Below are 18,956 nucleotides of genomic sequence, written 5' to 3'. Positions count from 1 at the left end.
CCTCCTCCCTGAACACCCTGTTTTTCTATGCCCCGTTTACTCTTCCGGCACCCTCTGCCGTTAATGATTCTCGTTCCTTTGGGTTAGCCAACAAAGACGATCGGACAAAAACATGTCCACTGAAGTTTTCCTGGCAGGAGGGCGGTCATGTACATGTCTATAAGTTTTTTTTCCCATAAATATTATTTTTTTTCACAAAAGGTATACATGTCTGAAAATTACAACGAAGTGACCAACAAAAAATCACATGACTTTAAGTAAACTTTCAATTTTCTGAGCTTGATCAATTGAGCTCTTTGATACAACTCGTTTCTCAAGACAATCACAGAAGGAAATGAATCTTCAAGATTACAGACATGGTATTTATATATAGACCATTTTGCTATGATAATAATAATATTTACAATTTTTTACAATTTCTTTGATTTGAAATAATATCCTCTGATCACATCTACAAACTTTAACTCAACTGGCATTTGTAACATCTTACTTATTACTTTCTCCGTAGAACTCCACATATTTTGCGACAATACATTCCCAAAATCGGTGCTTTTAAGTGCCAAATACTTGGCAACGTTTACATAAAGGAGAATAAATTTTCTTCCAGTCAAAAAGCTTAACACAACTTTGTAACCTACGAATAGTAAATTTCAAGTGAAAACTGTGAAATTTTTTTGCGAGTAACCACACTTCTTTTTCCTTCAAATGAAAGTTACATTCCAAGTAAAATGTCTATTACTTGCATCAATACCTTTCTGTCTGGCAGCAAACCAAACGCTAAGACAATCTCTATAGAAATGTGGCAACACTCTTAAAATCTGAAAAAGTGTATAATCTGGATCAACACTTGATCTGAGAATGCTATTTTCCGCATCAGTGTGTAATAAGTAAGAAAAAATTGCTTTCCACTTTGCGTTACTTTGATCAAAATATTTGCGAAACCAAATAAATTTTGAAGCTAATGACAATTCATACAAACTCGGTACATTTAAACCTCCCTGTTCTATTTGTGCCGATTGTATTCCTTCTATTGATTTTATACTTCTTACAGTCCAGAAATTAGAACTTTTCCATGCGGGATGAGGTTCCACATTCTCCATGAATTAAAAGTATTCTCGAGCTTTTTTATTTTTGGCTTCCAATTTAACTGGTCACACCTTTGTTTATTGTACCCAATATACATACCTAATACTTTAACAGGTTCTGATGTCCACTTTAAATTACCACATCTAGAGATTATGATTCTCTCAAGCTGCCGATCCGACGGCTTCACTTTTTTCTTTGTTTATATTCAACCCTGGGACACTATGAAATTGATCCATTATTTCTAAATTTTCTCGCATCAGTTAGCCACGAAGGGGCGAGCGGGCAAACTTGACATTTCCGCTTCTTTTTCAGTTGGCCAGGACATATTATTCTTTTGCTCGAAAGACAACAAGGAACAAGACCAGCGGGAGGTCTAGGTGTGGGAATTGCTTGTTTGTGGGGTGTTTGCCGAAATTTAGGGCATAACATAGACTGCCCCCGTCACTTTGCTTGTCTCGCCTCGTCAGAGCAGTTACTGTCCGGTATGTGGGCCAAGGCGTTCCCCCATCCCCCCGCCGCGATTTATAAGCACCAGCTTGCCACCTAGCCTGACAGTCTGCTTAAGTTCATTCCTTCAATTTATTCTCTTTTGATATTTATATGCCCACAGACTTGAAGCGAGTTTATGCATAACAGTAAGTCGGGATACAGCCAGTGAGGAGCCTTGTGTAGTGACCATGGGGATGGGCCGGCTGTAGTTGTCCTTGTGGGGAAAGGAAAGCTGGAAAAGCTACTGGACGGGGAGGGAAATTTTCATATGGTAACGACATGTACGAAAAACTTTTACTTTTCCGTGAAAATTTGAGTTTTGTTCAAAATATCTCAACACTGTTAAAATACTCCTGGTTACGATTTCTCGGTATTTGCCACTTGGCAGCTCCTGTTGAATGTAAATTTATGAACTAGACAAAGAAATTTTCATGTTTGAATATGCAATACTGCACAAGTACGGCTGCTATTCGTTGAACACGTACCAACATCGGTGAAGAAACACCAAACCATACATTTCACGACTTAAAATTCTTTGATCTTTCCGTCGCGCTCCGAGCCTGCCCGGGAATCTCTCAGGAAGTTAATCAGACTCGCGATAGGTTAAGTTGTTTTTGTCTTGGCAGGCCTGCAAACCGACAGTGGAAAAAATCGCTTGCAACAGACGAGTCGCCTTCTGTGACGTCGTCATCTGAACCCTGCCCTATATATTTATGCATATCTATTTCTAAACCCTTGGCGCATTTTACAGATTTAGGTCGAATTGTCTATGCGACAGACATTCAGACTCTCAATTTTTACAATTCTTTTCTGGTCTACCAGTTTTGGGGGCTCATTTTGAAGCTCTTAGAGTGAGCAAACTTTTTACAATGTTAGTTTTTCGAAAAGTTTATTTTCCCCATAGCGTTAACACAGGAATGGCAGCCACTTTGAATTTGTAATATCGGTTGATGTCAGGTAATTTGTTTCTTTGGTATCAGACTTTGCACGATGACCCCTGACCTTTACTCTTGATTTTGAGAGAGAATTGTTGGATGTTTCATTTCAGAAAGTTTTGAGCAAACGTCTAAGTCTTGCACTGTTGAGGTGCGTACTTCCTCAAAGAGGCACTCCCACTTGGTAACATTTTTAAAGCACATTTATTTAATGCCGACGGTCGATATTTGACGTGGCGACTGCACGCGGATCACGAGATATCGATAAAAACATGTCCTCAAAAAAGTAAAAGTTTGAATTCCGGTGGCCCACCTAAATTCAGCTTCCGAACATCGAACGTTCGGCACTGGGGCCATTATCAACTAAGCTATGGAGTAGGAGTCTACGCTTACGCTGCTGTATGCCACAGTACCACTCGCGTCGGTGATCGGCCATGCCCCTTGGGGAAAGCCTAGTCTTACTGACTCTGAGAAAAAAAAACGGAAAACAAAGTTTGATTCCACCAGAATTCGCATAGGTGACTAGCACTGTTACGTTCGGTTGATACATAGCGGCCGCCGAGTGGTATGCATAGACGCATACCACGCGCGCGGCGAACCACACGTACTGTGTGGCAGACGACAAAATGTAGTCATCGGAGGCGGCTAATATTTGACACGTAAAAACTGATGTTTATGTGGTATTGGTTAAAAATATAGTACAACTGATTTAGAATAATGAAAACGACAAAAACTAAGGAGAAGTTTTACAAAGCTTACCTGAGGTAATGGCATAATGCTGTATATAAAATCTTTGCAGTGGGAAGTAAATTAATTGCGTCGTTCGAACTTATTGTAGACTCCCTAGAATATCGTCAATCAGCACAACAACAAACCTTCGGGGGATTTCGGGTCAAAATCAGAAACGATCGTAAAACTTCGGGATGTGAAAAATACGCTCGGGAAATGACATGTTTTTATCGATATCTCGCGATCCGCGCGCAGTCGCCACGTCAAATATCGACCGTTGGCATTAAAAAGTGTGTTTTAAAAATGTTACCAAGTGGGAGTGCCTCTTTAACACCAGTTACTAAGGAACCGTCATCGTTTTCTGTCATTTCTCCCAGATTTCAATCAACGAGACTATCGCTGAATGGTATAAACGAGACAAAGATCTGGCTGGGTACACAACCGCATGTAGTCACGGTTCATTCACATTAACCAATACTGAGAGTGATGCTGAAGCTTGCTGTGCGCATCCTGTGTTATTCTCACTGTGTCTCCCCTGTGTGTGCGTGAGTAGTGTCTATTGTATTCGTCCTTGTACCCGGCTTATCAAGCGTTTAAGGTAGAATGTGCCTCGGGGACAGATAGGAGTACTCTCAAATTCTTAAAATTCTCTTCTGATATACCACTTGTGGGGGCTCATTTTAAAGCTCTTGGAGAAAGAAAAACTTTCATTGTCTTAATTAGTGTTTCGAAAATCTAAAATTTAATTTTCCCCATAGAGATGGCGGCCATTTTGAATTTCAAATATCGCAAAATGTCGAGTAATTTGTTTTGCTAATTACAAACTTTGCACGGTGACCCCCTCCTCATTTTGATCGTTGATTTGGTAAGAGAATTGCTGAAAGTTTCTTATAGGAAAGTTTGAGCAAAAGTTTAAGTCTTTCACTCACGAGGCGCCTACTACCTTAAATGATTTAAAGACATAAAGTCAGGATATGGAAGAAGTCAGGATATATGATGCGACATAGCAGGGAAGAACTTGATAAACGGTGAATCTATTCGTACATTCCCTCTGTAGTTACAGCGTCACCCTATACGGCAGATGTTTAGCGAACGAAAAAGCATTATATTCATTGCATCACTTCCAACCATCGAGGTATAATTTTTTCGGCGCTCGGTAGCGACGACTGAATATTTCACCACCGAGTCCCTGGTAGCCTTTTGAATGTCGGTCTGTTTGCCCATCCCAAAACGTGTAATTATGAAATGTTGGTACAGATACAGCAGTATACAAGATACAATATAATATATATATATATATATATATATATATATATATATATATATATATATATATATATATATATATATATAGATATAAATAAATCTTATCTGTTACTTAAGTTTCATGCATCTAGTCAGAGGAATGCTGCAAGCATCTAGCTTAACAGACATAATTACTTTACTACTTTATACTTGAAGTAATAAAATGCCTCAAGAACGAATTAATAACATTTGTCAATCAAGTTTAAAACGTCTTGAAATCTTCAGATAGATCTGTCTTATGAATTGCAAGACTTACAAAACTCTGGTAACTGAAATTATTACTTTGTACTTAAAACAATTTTTGTTACAGTCTATAAGCACTATATTTTACAGTCTATCAAGCACTACATATCATATGTATCATATGTATCAAGATCGGTCAAACAATTTGCGCTTGTTTAACAGGTTGAACTTATGTGCATTGGTTATTAATAACTTTTCTGTTAGGCAAAGATATTATTTCCTAGACACATTACTGCTTGCTCGCCTGTAATCGTTGATGAATGGATGGATGATGGATGGATGGATGATTATGTACGTACGAATTCGTGTATTTCGTGTGTCTCCGTACCTAAGTTTGTTTGTCTAATAGCTAGATGCACGAATGCATACATTGGTGGATGTGATTATTGATGAATAGAAATAGTGATGGACCGCATAAAGGCTGTGACTCCTTTAAATTTTCGTCCATTGAGATGAGTGTACGTGTACATGCATACGAATTGCAGTAGATATTTTCAATCCTCAAAAGTCTTCGGCTTTGTTTTGTCAAAATTCAGTAACAGGGGTGGTGGAAACTTAGATACGCATTATTATTATTCATTGTACGTCCCTTTTGATTATTTACGTACACAGTGTTATCGATCCTGCAGTCATAACAAGAGTGACGTGGTCATCGATGCATTCAACATCAATTATTATGATTCGTCTTTGCCGCTAACGCCTCAACCAAAGCAGCCTTTGAAAGACACGTAAGCCAGTATCTTGTTCCAGCTACTGTCCTTTGTCTGTCTGTCTCTGTCTGTCTGTCTGTCTGTCTGCCTGTCTATCTGTGTGTCTGTCTATCTGTCTGTCTGTCTGTCTGTCTGCCTGTCTATCTGTGTCTCTGCCTTACCTATCTATTTGTCTGTCCTGTGTCTGTCTGTCTGTCTGTCTGTCTGTCTGTCATGTCGGTGTCCGTCATGTCATGTGTCCCAATCTCCCCACGCTCTACCCTGTCTCTATCTGTCTGTCTCTGCCTCGCTGTGTCTCTGTCTCTTCCCCTTCCCTCTCTTTCTCTCTCCCTCTCTCTCTCTCTCCTGTCTCTCTCTCTCTCTCTCTCTCTCTCTCTCTCTCTCTCTCTCTCTCTCTCTCTCTCTCTCTCTCTCTCTCTCTCTCTCTCTCTCTCTCTCTCTCTCTCTCTCTCCAGGTGCAGCCAACGAACAATGCACTTTTAAAGGGGTCCTTGCTATGATAAGATACATTGTGCATGACAAGTAATGTGAACTGACTAATTTTAAGTCCAAAGGGTAATTAATTAGCTGTTCATAATTTGCCCTCCCACTGAAAATTTTTCGACTTACCCTGCTGCACTCAAACTTCATTTTTACCCACTCCCCACGTATTTTTGCCTGTTTCCCCTCCCCACTGTGAATGTTTGAAGCTCCCTGCCATGCGGGGAAAAAACTTGCCAATTTCCCCTGACCTGGAAAAAATTCCCCTCAAAATTTTGTTATTCCATTTCCCCTGCAGACATGAAGCTACCCTATCCTGTGATGAAAAAACCTGTCAATTTTCCCCTGCCCTGAGAAAAAATTTTCCCTGAAAATTAACATTCCCATGCAGACACATACTGCAGTGGCCTTCTATTTGGTTTCCATCTCGCAGTACATAGAGTGAGATGTTGGGTCAATCGATAGGCTAAGTAGTCTGGGTAACCTTTAAAAGATATAAGTATTTGCCCTGTGTCCCCATCCCCAGAAACACCATGGCTGAAATTTCCCTGTCCCCGTTTTAAAAGTAGCTTCCCCTCTCCTCGTTTTTTACCAAACCCTGTCCCAAGGGCAATCAACCAATATCTGCCCTGCCCGACAAAAAAAACCCTAAAATTTGCTCCCCTGCCACCTAAAAATATGTCTCCAGTCCTAGCAAAATTAAAATTTCTCCATGCCCTCAAAAATTGCTTCTGGAATAGCTTGAATGAATATCTCCGTTGGCTACACCTCTCTCTCTCTCTCTCTCTCTCTCTCTCTCTCTCTCTCTCTCTCTCTCTCTCTCTCTCTCTCTCTCTCTCTCTCACATACACACACAAAAGCACACTTTGTTCTCATTAGTGAGGTTATGTAAACCATCTAGATAAAGCCTACTTTAAGACAACAAGCACTCTCAATCACTACTCATTAGAATTTTATTTTCACACCCAAAGAATGTTCAATGACACACCTTGCATAAATACATCTGCTATTAAAGAATCAACATTTATTTGTGTTTAACGATGGACTCTTTTTCCTTTGGCGTCTTCTTGTTTGTTTGTCTGTGTTTGTTTTATATTTAATGACACTGCTTTTTCTGCAATTTTTGTTTTTTAAACCGTTTCAAAGGCAAACAAACAAATCAATAAATCAATAAATCAATAAATCAATAAATCAATAAATCAATAAATCTAGGAGATTGAGCATCACATATTAAATTAATGTTTTTTGTAAATTTTTCTTTAACATGTCGGACCTGCAATCTCTGTAACACTGTTAGCTTTACCAGTAAAGAAAACACGAAATTCGAACCAATGTGATCAATATAACCTTTATCGCAGAACGCCAGATTAAACATTTGTGGTCGTAGAGGGGGCTCTAGATAGTAGATCGTGTCCGCGAGCACCGATTATTACGTCCACTCAAACAATCATGGATCTCGCTCTAAATTTCACATCATACCTTGTCAAATAATGTTTGCCCAAAAAGGGTAAGTTGAACCTTAAACTTTGAGAGCATATGGTCGAACGAGAAAACATTCACGCCCTCGGGAAATACATCACCATCTACCGATCGCACTCTACTTCTGTGACAGGTACTTCATACCGGTCGAAACACCGGGTGCACTAGTGTATAGTTAGACAGATAATTGGGAGTTAAAACTAATAAGGACATTGAAGTAATATGAGATCAGGTTTCAGAAAGAGCATTCGAAACGTGTTGCAAATAGAAGAAGCGGCTATGTCCCTGCGAAATTAAAATTCCTTGAATACAATCTCATATTTCTTTCTGTTAAGACGCTGTCAGTGTGTACATAGAAAGCATACTAAGGAGCTTACACACACAAAAGAAATGAAAAACAGTATTGTTTCGCCGTAAATTTTAAGCTACATTAGTGTTTCCAGTGCTGTATTTGTTGGTTTTTTAATAATTTCTTGTTCTCCTCTCACTTACCTTGTCAACTCGTCATCATAAGTAAGTTCTAGTGCTGAAGAGAATTCGTTTTTCGACAATATCGTAGCACATAGTACAAAATCGGCTAATACTTGTAATTCAAAATACTTCAGAGTAACGAAGAAGAAAATCAAATTTTTTAAAGAAACAAATATTATTAAAGTATCATTAAAATATACAGATATCGTCACGGTCCCTTGTAGGAGTTCACTCTGTCGTATGCAAAGTACTACTATATTGTGCTTCTTGTGCTCTCGGGCAAGCTTCTCAGACACTGACGCATGCGCCCCACGGTATGTATTTCATAGCGTATTGTCAACTTGTTGATATGCAGGAAGAAAACGGAGAAGAGCTCTGGTAAGGGTGATGGTGGACAACCTAACGCCGAGGGGAAAGGTACTGACAAAGCGAAGACGCAGAGCACTGAGGCGGGAATGTACCCCTTGTTGGACCAGCCTCCAGGAGGGGACAATAAACAGACGAATTCTGGCGTGCAGGGGAGTGATTATCTCTTACCTGGAATGCCAAACACTGTTGTTTGAAAACAAAATTAAGGTAGTTCGCCCCCCGAAAGTGAAAGACTTAAACTTTTGCTCAAATTTTCCCCAATGAGACTTTCAACCATCCTCTTAACAAATCAACAATAAAAATAGGGGGTCACCACGCAAAGTTTGGAACTAGCGAAACGAATTACCAAACATTTTGCGAAATTGGAAATTCAAAATGGCCGCCATTCCTGTGTTAACTCTACGGGGAAAATTAAATTTTGGATTTTCAAACAACTAAGCATGTGAAAGTTTTTCTTTCTCCAACAGCTTTAAAATGAGCCCCCACGATTGATAGATCAGAAAAAAATTGTAGCAATTAGAAAGTCCGACTATCTGTACCCGAGGCGCATTCTACATTAGCAGAGATTTTTGACGGTATTTCGTAAAAATTAGTACGTTAATATTCGCTGAAGAGGTTCAATTTCTTTATTTTCAATGGTTTGCTTTGCTCCATAGTTTCTGCACAATATTCGTTTGTTTGTTTGTTATATATTGTAAATTGTTCATGGATTGTACTTAAAGCAGAAAATTTTTGCTTTGACCCGACACCGACGAATACATATTTTAGCAAAAAGGGTGGCGAAGGCTTTTCGAGCAATGTACATAGCTATCATTGCCGTTTCACCTACCGTTATGATCCGAATATGCACAGCAAACACACACAGAAATACCCAGGCTTTACAGTACAGTACGATCGACTTTGATTGAAAGTGCACTTCATCACAAGCGGAACAGACGAGATTGTAACAAACGATTTCCCGGTACTTGTATTCCTGATTAATGTTGACGGTTTAGAAGGGGTCATTTTTTAAACATTTATGTACTAAGTAATTCACACGAAAACAAACAAATGCGTTTTACATCGTCGAAGTCACCGTGACTGCGCTGCCGACAAATCCCAACCTTTCATTTATTACTTCATAAGATCATTGAAATATTTTGCAATTGCTATCGACGAAATATTGATTGAGCGCAAAAAGGGTGGACAACACTTCCAGGTAAATAAAAGAAAGCGTGGGCTGTCACGCCCACATGTGAAATCTTACATGTAATTAAAAATACAAGCTTGGTAATGCTTACACTTTCAATTTTCAAATGAAACTGACAATTTTGATCACTCACTTTATTTGTATGAATCTTTACTCTATCATCGTTCTTTTGCCCAAAACTTGGGCTTGTCAAAGAGCTTATGTTATTTAGGCATATTTTAAGCTTTTCTTAGACATAATGGATTACCTCAGTAAGCTCATAATGTATATTTCTGTAACCTGCGTGTTTTGCGTGACATAATTTCGTTGTGTACACAACAAGAATTGACTCCTATTTTGCAGTGTGCATTTCTATGGCTCCAATGGATTGATTTCAGCACATGACGTCATCGAAGCCGCAGTGACGTCACTCGACGTCAAAATTTGCGAGAAATCGATGGCAGAGCTTTAATTTTCATTGTTTATCAACCCCGGAGATAAGAATAGCAAGCGTACATGGCAACAGTGTTATTTTTTGGGAAATATCAATGTATGCATGTACGGGAAACTCCACAGTCAAATGTCCCCCTTGTCAAAACAAGGGCATTGTTCCTCTGAAAAACTTACATTTTTTTAACTGAATGATTTGAAATGTTCAGTGAAAGTCAGATATTCTCTTGATCGTGATATTAAAATATGGGTTCTCATTTTGATCGAAATACATGACTTCCTTCTGTAATTAATATATATCTTTAAAATCCAAATTGCGTGTGATGTGAAGTCTTATTGCCTGTCACTTTGGATATTTTTCAGTCACTCTTCGCATAGTAGTTATCTAGCTAAAGTAAAACCAGTCGTTGCAATAATGTCTTCGTCTCACTGTATGTAGCATCAATGCGAACCTAAATTTCAATGTTATGCCGTCAGTTGGAGTGTCCTGTTTGGCAGTATCATACTGATCTCAACATCCAAAGTGCAGAGTTAGCACGATTAGCTGTGACCGCAAACCGAATATAAAAACATGCAGTTTTTGATGAAAAATTGGACCTTCAGGGAGCGGTCAAAAACGGGGAAAAGCCTGCGACTGAGAGGGCGCTGAATATCCTTCTTTAGCATTTCTCCTTTTGCAAACTATCATAAAACTATGGGAGATTAAAAATGTTGACATTGTAAAAGGTCTGCGAAGTTTCCCTTCACCAAAAAGAGTTTTGCAAACTCGTAGAAGGAGATAAAACGTGCACTGGTTCATGATTCTGTCCACCCCTCCCAAGATCCAATGGTACATTCCTTTCACTATGCCTTGTTGATAGAACAAGCACAAGAGATCAAAACTTATTCGTCATATCACTCGAAGCAAGGCATAAGTCTGCCAGTAGAGACTTGTTTCTCATAATTTAGCTTCTGATAGCGTATTTTCAATCACAGAGGCTCATTCAGAGCAGCAAAAGAAAAGCAGTCCAACAGCATCGACGTGTCGCTGGCTTTGCGCTCTTGGGCCATGATGCGATCCGCTGGCCTGGCAGTATCACAGGGAACTGAGTAATCTGGTTGTTTGTGTTTATATTGCTATCTGATAACAAAAGGGAAAAACACAAATTTGGTGTTTCCACAGTCATGTTGTTGTCTTTGCGGACAGTAAAATCGCATCATAGTGAATGAGTTTCCGTTGCCATGGACACCTGATTATGATGCAAATTTATGTTTTTTTTTATTTTTAAAGCAATGATCACAACGTCATGGACTTCTCTAGCAGCATACCGCTTTCCTATGTTATTTTCATCGGTTGAGTGAAATTGATTTGATCATTGAACATGGTATTGAGAGACTCAGTACATGCGTGTGGAAGTTGTTCAGTTACAACAGTCAATGAAAAAAGCCACTCATTTGGGTGTTTGAACAAGCCGCACAGCAAATTAGAAGATGCCTCTGTCTAGGCCTGATGTGTTGACAGAGATTGGTTCAGAAGTGGGTGGGGTACACAAGCTATAGAAAGGAAAGCCAACGTGCTATGGGCATTGCACAGGGGCAGCCAACCAGGCGACTTTGGGAAATTTTAACAAGAGGCGCTTTTACACGCTAACGCTATTCTGAAGTCTTTGGGGCAAATATGGGAAGAAAGAAACAATAACTGTTAATGACTGCTTCCCTCTACGGTTTGACCCCCATGTTGTTTTCCCCCTCTCGCCACTCTCTGCCCTATCCAAATCCACTATCGTCTCCATATTACAAAAGTCCACACCGCTATCTGTTTGTCTTGTGCTTTTCCCCTGCCCATTCGAAACTCCAAAATCAGCAGAATTAGTAATCGCTACGCGCTCATCCAGTCTCTTTTCAAGTTGCCTACTGATCAGTGGAATGAAATTTCCCCGCCCACCGATGAGGAAAAGTTGCCCTCCCCTCAGTTGTCAACCAACTGATAAAGAAAAACAATTAACTCCCTCCCTTCAAAAAAAACTATTTTACGAACAAATAATTTGGACGAACAGCTCTGTTTGATGCCCCTGAATGCAACCGAACGATACACCGTCACACAGTCGATAAGCCCTTGATTTTTTGTTCCCTTCTGGCAGTCCCGCTCCAACTAGCACTCTGTATCTTGTGTTATTCAAAGGTCCAAATTAGTTGGGTTTATGTACTGTCTTTCTCATCTTGCCAACTTTTGCCTTACCCACAGGTGCCTGGAGTTGCCTGTGTACATGCATAGAGAGATGCCTGTACACAGGCGACTCCAGGCACCTGTGGTCTTACCAACAGAGTGTGTGAATGTATAAAACTTGTATGTTCGTACGAGTAAAAAACTTGAAGGTAACGTACATACAGCTGTTGAGCTCAGGTGAATTCCCTTCAAACGATTGTTTCAAAGTACCCATATAAGTTTAGGTACATCAGAGTACGATACAGAGGAGTTTTGGGCAGTTTCTGTTTATTTTCTTCCTGACGTTCACATTGTGAATAATCAACATTATAAGTTCATGGCCGATTTCGCGAAGGCATTTTGTCAGAATTTGAAGACAGTAAAAGCTTCCTTTTAAATATTTTCATTCATATCTTTTCTCATTTCGTGATGGTGAATTTGTAAATTTTACTGCGTGAGGCATGCGCAAGCCACTTTTTGATGAGATTCAGTGAAAATGAGGCAAAACTCTTTTCCGCATCAAATACAGGCTTTAGGAAGTTTACATCTCTTAATTTGACTATAAAGCAGACATACGTAGGCGTCGCCAGCAGAGAGAAAATTACTTTTTTTGCCGCGCGGAGCTCACGACAACGCGGTCGCGTCAATTACAGGTCAAAACCCGGCTGCGTACATGCGTGTCGGTGCCAGAGCAAGTTAAACAAACAAACCGTGATCTCAGTTTCTGCGCGGTGCAGAACACTCCATTGATATTCCACTATTTGATGGGTGATCGAATCTCGCCAAAGCATATTATAGTCGTGAATGGACCAGGCAAGCGCTAACACACTTTCTCCAGTCTCCGACACCTAGGAGGAGTTTTTACATGGGCTAGAGCAACGCTGACAAGCTGTACGGTTAAAAGAGTACCAGATATAAAGATAAGGTAGGTCTCATATGATTTTCGTATGCAGTCTTCCCGAATCCTAGCAAAACACATTCTTGACTAAGGCCACTCGAAAAGACGAACCCAGCCCTTTTTTTCGTTTTATACATAATTTAGGGAGGGCCTATGTGAGCAGATATGTGCATACGTATCGTTAATTAAAAATATCCATTTTCGAGCAAGACAAATTGAATCATGCATTATAGTCTGTATTGTGTTTTATAATGTCAAATGAGTTTTTTCGTCGGACGTCGACAAATAAACTGTATTGGCATTCGCTGATACCGCACTGTAGTGAAACCCCAAAGTGGTATATTCATTTTGGCTTCTTAAAACTAGGACGACGCAAAACAAAACTTATAAGGTCCCGGAAATTATCACGTAAGAGATGCAGTGATGCACAAAAATTACGCACAGATGACGCAAAATCAGCTAGCCTCAACATTTCATTGATTTCGATATGTATTGATCAGTATTCAAGGTCGCTATCAGTTCATATTTGGTACGAAAATCAGATCAGAGCATAACCATAACTGAAACCGATACTTTATTTATCAAACAGCCCGTTGACAAGTGTCTCTCACTGCCGTAAAGTGAGCAAAGTGTGGACGTAGACAGTCCCTTGTGTATGTTTGTATTTTCGAAAGGCTTTTACTGTTACTAGTAACACTCGGTCACCCATGACCAAAACGAAACAAATACGAGCCTTTGTCGTTTAGCCAATGCATTAAAATTTTTCCGTGGCAAACAGCTACGAGTATTTGCATTCGCGCGCATCTGCGACAAAATCGGAGAAGCAATTTCTTACTCACGGCACTATAGGCTATTTTGTACAATTCTTTGCAGTTTTCTTCTGGAAATACTAAAACGTAAATGTGTAAATGGAGAACTGACGGACAGAGAATGGTACGATCCAGGCACATTTTGAGTTAATGACAATTATTTCTGAGAGTAGTTTCATGTATGTATTTATGTATGTATGTATTATGTATGTATGTATGTATGTATGTATGTATGTATGTATGTATGTATGTATGTATGTATGTATGTATGTATGTATGTATGTATGTATGTATGTATGTATGTATGTATGTATGTATGTATGTATGTATGTATGTATGTATGTATCTATGTATGCATGCATGCATGCATGCATGCATGCATGCATGCATGCATGTATGTATGTATGTTGTATGTATGTATGTATGTATGTATGTATGTATGTATGTATGTATGATGTATGATGTATGTATGTATGTATGATGTATGTGTGAATTATATATATATATATATATATATATATATATATATATATATATATATATATATATATATATATATATATATCTCGAAGTATACAGATATCCTCGTGGGAAATTATAATGCTCGATGCTAAAGCTGAGCGTTATAAATAATAGTAAAAATTACTTGAAGTACAACGTACAAAGTAATAATATTATTACTTATTATAATATTATTATATTATTTGTACTTGAAGTAATTTGTATCATATATACTTTATATATATATATAAAGGAGACATATATGTATATATACATATGTTACATAGAAATATATAAATACACACATTTTAAATGAGAGTGCTAATATTTTGATTCGATTATACTCGGAAACGTTGCAAGTCTGGGTCTGTGGGTGTCGCATGACTCAGTCACGATTCAAGTCAAGCACTGACAGGCAAGACAAAGCGTCGAAAGAGTGAAGTTCGCACACGGACAGATCCGCAATGTAAGTCGGACATCATTGCGAGAGGAGGGCACGACTCTGACGTCGGACTCCGTGGCGATGACGTCAAAGATCGATCGCCAGCAGATGCAAGGACCGTGGGAAGCGATAGGCCGGGGTAGGTAATTTTTCACAGTCCGGGTGGTTGTATAGACAACGCTGCGTGTCGGTAACGATAGACAGGCTCAATACCGTTAGTGTAACACATTCGGGATACAGTTGCTGCGTTTCTCTCAACTTTATCCGTGTGAATGCAGATGTGACCTCTCCGCACGCAAATAGAAGACGCAACTCTAGCCGCGCCGATCAGTTTACAGCTACCGGCGGAATAACTTTCATGACGACGTTTTCCCGTGATTCTTTTTCACGCTCTGTTCATCGGGCACACGGAGATAGAATGACTGTCAATTGTATTTGAGAAGCTCTGGCATGCATGATGAAAGTCAACACACAAGTATATTTGTGAAAATGTTAAGGATTCTGAGCGTATTTGCATAATAATTGATTCAGCAATTTAAGCTATATTAGCTTTGATTTTTATGCTTTTTCCAGTATATTTGTTCTGTTTGTCAAGTGCAGTTTCACGTTTTATTCCCTATACCTCATGGAAAGAAATATATATCGTTCAATTCATTAACAAGGCCTGTATAATGTCTCATGTTGCTGTGTCTAGATGAATTCTACACCAAAATTTATTTATTTGGCATACAGCTAATGGTGCTTGAGTGTGCTAGTCCGCACTAGAATGCACTTCAGTGAACAATGTCTTCGCACACAAGTCAAGGGTAGGTTGTTGAGATTGTAAACGCGAGACAAATCATCACAACAAGATATCGCTGTCCATGACAACCGTCTGTATTGGTGATTTAATAGGCCGAGAAGTTCAAATTTACTTCAAGTAAAGCCTGTCAAGTGTAATTGATCTTTAGGATTATTGGATTCATTGTCGACACTGTCTAGAATAAGGTGTGACATGTATCAAAGCTACATAGGTAACAGACGTGGACTTGTATGACAGTATGAAAGGCAAGATCAAATCCAGAAATTTTACTGTGATAGATAGATAGATAGATAGATAGATAGATAGATAGATAGATAGATAGATAGATAGATAGATAGATAGATAGATAGATGATACACGCAAGCGCACATACATACATACATACATACATACATACATACATACATACATACATACATACATACATACATACATACATACATACATACATACATACGTACGTACGTACATACATACACATACATAAATGAAACTCACAGGATTGACAATGTCTTTCTTTTGAGACTCCGGCAAACATAGGCTGTTTCACGTCAACTTTTCCAATGCGGTGTGAGCAATTTACTGTTTGTGCTACGACAGAGAGATAGGTAATAGATAGATAGATAGATAGATAGATAGATAGATAGATAGATAGATAGATAGATAGATAGATAGATAGATAGATAGATAGATAGATAGATGAGAGCAAGGGAGGGACAGACAGACATCAGACAGACCGGTGAACAGAAAGATAGACAGATATATAGACATACTGAGGCGCAGTGAGGAAGGAAAGAAAGAGCTAGAGTTATTGGCATTGATGATAATTCTCTTCTGTATCGATGTTCTGATGTTCTACACGAAAAATGTTCAACTTCTCATTTACTTTGTTTCTGAAAAACTTCCAAGGATTACTTAAGTATAAAAGCTGCATTTTCATCCTGTAGCAGAGATCTATGAAAGCCCATAAGGGACATGTTTGAAAGCAAAAAATTAAAAATTATCTTGTGCTCACGAGAAACTATCTCGTGATCACAAGATCTTTTCTTGTGAGCACGAGATCTTTTCTTGTGATCACAAGATCTTTTCTTGTGCTCTCAAGATCTTTTCTTGTGATCACAAGATCTTTTCTTGTGCGCACGAGATCTTTTCTTGTGATCACAAGATCTTTTCTTGTGCGCACAAGATCTTTTCTTGTGATCTCAAGATCTTTTCTTGTGATCACAAGATCTTTCTTGTGATCACAAGATAGTTTCTCGTGATCACAAGATCTTTTCTTGTGCGCACGAGATCTTTCTCGTGAGCACGAGAAACTATCTCGTGAGCACAAGAAAAGATCTTGTGAGCACAAGATAGTTTCTCGTGAGCACAAGATAGTATCTTGCGATCTCGAGAAAGTTATCTCGTGAGCACAAGATAGTTTCTTGTGAGCACAAGATAATTTATCGTGCTTTTGTGGTTGGCCTAGGGAGTAAAATTCAAGGCCTTGCATTTTGCGGCCATACAGTTTAAAATTTATGTATTGAAGCTCAGAGGCAGTATATGACACTACAATTTCAAATCTCATGCCAACTATATAATAAACGGAATCAGGGATGCTTTAATGATCTAATTTATACTCTCACTTGTCCAAAATTAGGTTTGAATGGCTTCTAAATTCGACTGCAGAGGTCAACTATAATGGTTTATCAATCACACAGTGAAGTACACTGACTGTTATAAGTTAACAGTACTCTATTCTGTAATATAATGTGCTACCAGTATTTTTATATTACTTTTACTTTGATCAATGTCAACTTTAAATTGTATATGTTCATTTTTACACAATGTTAACTGATCTTATCGTATAGTGAACATTGAAAGTGTGATCAAATTTAGCATTTATTTGTAATCCATAACTTTCAGGAAATGAATAATTCAATATTCAAGTTTATAAATGTCAACATTTTCATGGCCTAAGTTTTAACTTATCCAAGATCCATCAACTAAGTGACTAGCTATTTCTTTAAAAGCCAATTTTCATTCTGTAAAATATTACAATAGATTGATACTACAAGATCTTTTCTTGTGCGCACAAGATCTTTTCTTGTGCTCTCAAGATCTTTTCTTGTGCTCTTAAGATCTTTTCTTGTGCGCACAAGATCTTTTCTTGTGATCACAAGATCTTTTCTTGTGATCACAAGATCTTTTCTTGTGCTCTCGAGATCTTTTCTTGTGCTCTCAAGATCTTTTCTTGTGCGCACGAGATCTTTTCTTGTGATCACAAGATCTTTTCTTGTGCTCTCGAGATCTTTTCTTGTGATCACAAGATCTTTTCTTGTGCTCTCAAGATCTTTTCTTGTGCGCACAAGATCTTTTCTTGTGATCACAAGATCTTTTCTTGTGATCACGAGATATTTTCTTGTGCTCTCAAGATCTTTTCTTGTGCTCTCAAGATCTTTTCTTGTGCGCACAAGATCTTTTCTTGTGATCACGAGATATTTTCTTGTGCTCTCAAGATCTTTTCTTGTGCTCTCAAGATCTTTTCTTGTGATCACAAGATCTTTTCTTGTGCTCTCAAGATCTTTTCTTGTGATCACAAGATCTTTTCTTGTGCTCTCAAGATCTTTTCTTGTGATCACAAGATCTTTTCTTGTGCGCACGAGATCTTTTCTTGTGCTCTCAAGATCTTTTCATGTGATCACAAGATCTTTTCTTGTGCGCACAAGATCTTTTCTTGTGCGCACAAGATCTTTTCTTGTGCTCTCAAGATCTTTTCTTGTGCTCTCAAGATCTTTTCTTGTGATCACAAGATCTTTTCTTGTGCTCTCAAGTTCTTGTGCTCTCAAGATCTATTCTTGTGATCACAAGATCTTTTCTTGTGCTCTCAAGATCTTTTCTTGTGCTCTCAAGATCTTTTCTTGTGATCACAAGATCTTTTCTTGTGATCACGAGATATTTTCTTGTGCTCTCAAGATCTTTTCTTGTGCTCTCAAGATCTTTTCTTGTGATCACAAGATCTTTTCTTGTGCTCTCAAGATCTTTTCTTGTGATCACAAGATCTTTTCTTGTGCGCACGAGATCTTTTCTTGTGCTCTCAAGATCTTTTCATGTGATCACAAGATCTTTTCTTGTGCGCACAAGATCTTTTCTTGTGATCACAAGATCTTTTCTTGTGCTCTCAAGATCTTTTCTTGTGCTCTCAAGATCTTTTCTTGTGATCACAAGATCTTTTCTTGTGCTCTCAAGTTCTTGTGCTCTCAAGATCTATTCTTGTGATCACAAGATCTTTTCTTGTGATCACAAGATCTTTTCTTGTGCTCTCAAGATCTTTTCTTGTGATCACAAGATCTTTTCTTGTGCTCTCAAGTTCTTGTGCTCTCAAGATCTTTTCTTGTGATCACAAGATCTTTTCTTGTGCTCTCA

General features: G+C 38.6%; 1 protein-coding gene and 1 long non-coding RNA gene across 3 annotated transcripts in view; both read left to right on the top strand.

The window, feature by feature from the left end:
* Window positions 1–10,228, top strand: part of LOC139118882 (uncharacterized) — a 33,860-nt gene extending 23,632 nt beyond the window's left edge. Inside the window, exons 4-6 of one of the 2 annotated variants that reach the window (XM_070682434.1) lie at window positions 3,617–3,784; window positions 5,400–5,515; window positions 8,283–10,228. In XM_070682434.1, the coding sequence (XP_070538535.1) occupies window positions 3,617–3,784; window positions 5,400–5,515; window positions 8,283–8,490 (492 nt within the window). In that variant the 3' untranslated portion in view covers window positions 8,491–10,228. The remainder of the gene's footprint in view (window positions 1–3,616; window positions 3,785–5,399; window positions 5,516–8,282) is intronic. The other variant, XM_070682436.1, reaches the window with a different exon arrangement.
* Window positions 10,229–12,820: 2,592 nt separating this feature from the next.
* LOC139118881 (uncharacterized) overlaps window positions 12,821–18,956 on the top strand; it is a 30,684-nt gene continuing 24,548 nt past the window's right edge. The window contains exon 1 of the long non-coding RNA XR_011548814.1: window positions 12,821–13,024. This is a non-coding gene — a long non-coding RNA (uncharacterized lncRNA). The remainder of the gene's footprint in view (window positions 13,025–18,956) is intronic.

Source organism: Ptychodera flava, chromosome 19, assembly GCF_041260155.1.
Source record: "Ptychodera flava strain L36383 chromosome 19, AS_Pfla_20210202, whole genome shotgun sequence".
In the NCBI taxonomy this organism is placed as follows: domain Eukaryota; kingdom Metazoa; phylum Hemichordata; class Enteropneusta; family Ptychoderidae; genus Ptychodera; species Ptychodera flava.
The sequence above is the reverse complement of the archived record's forward strand: the minus strand, read 5'-3'. Positions and strand labels throughout refer to the sequence as shown.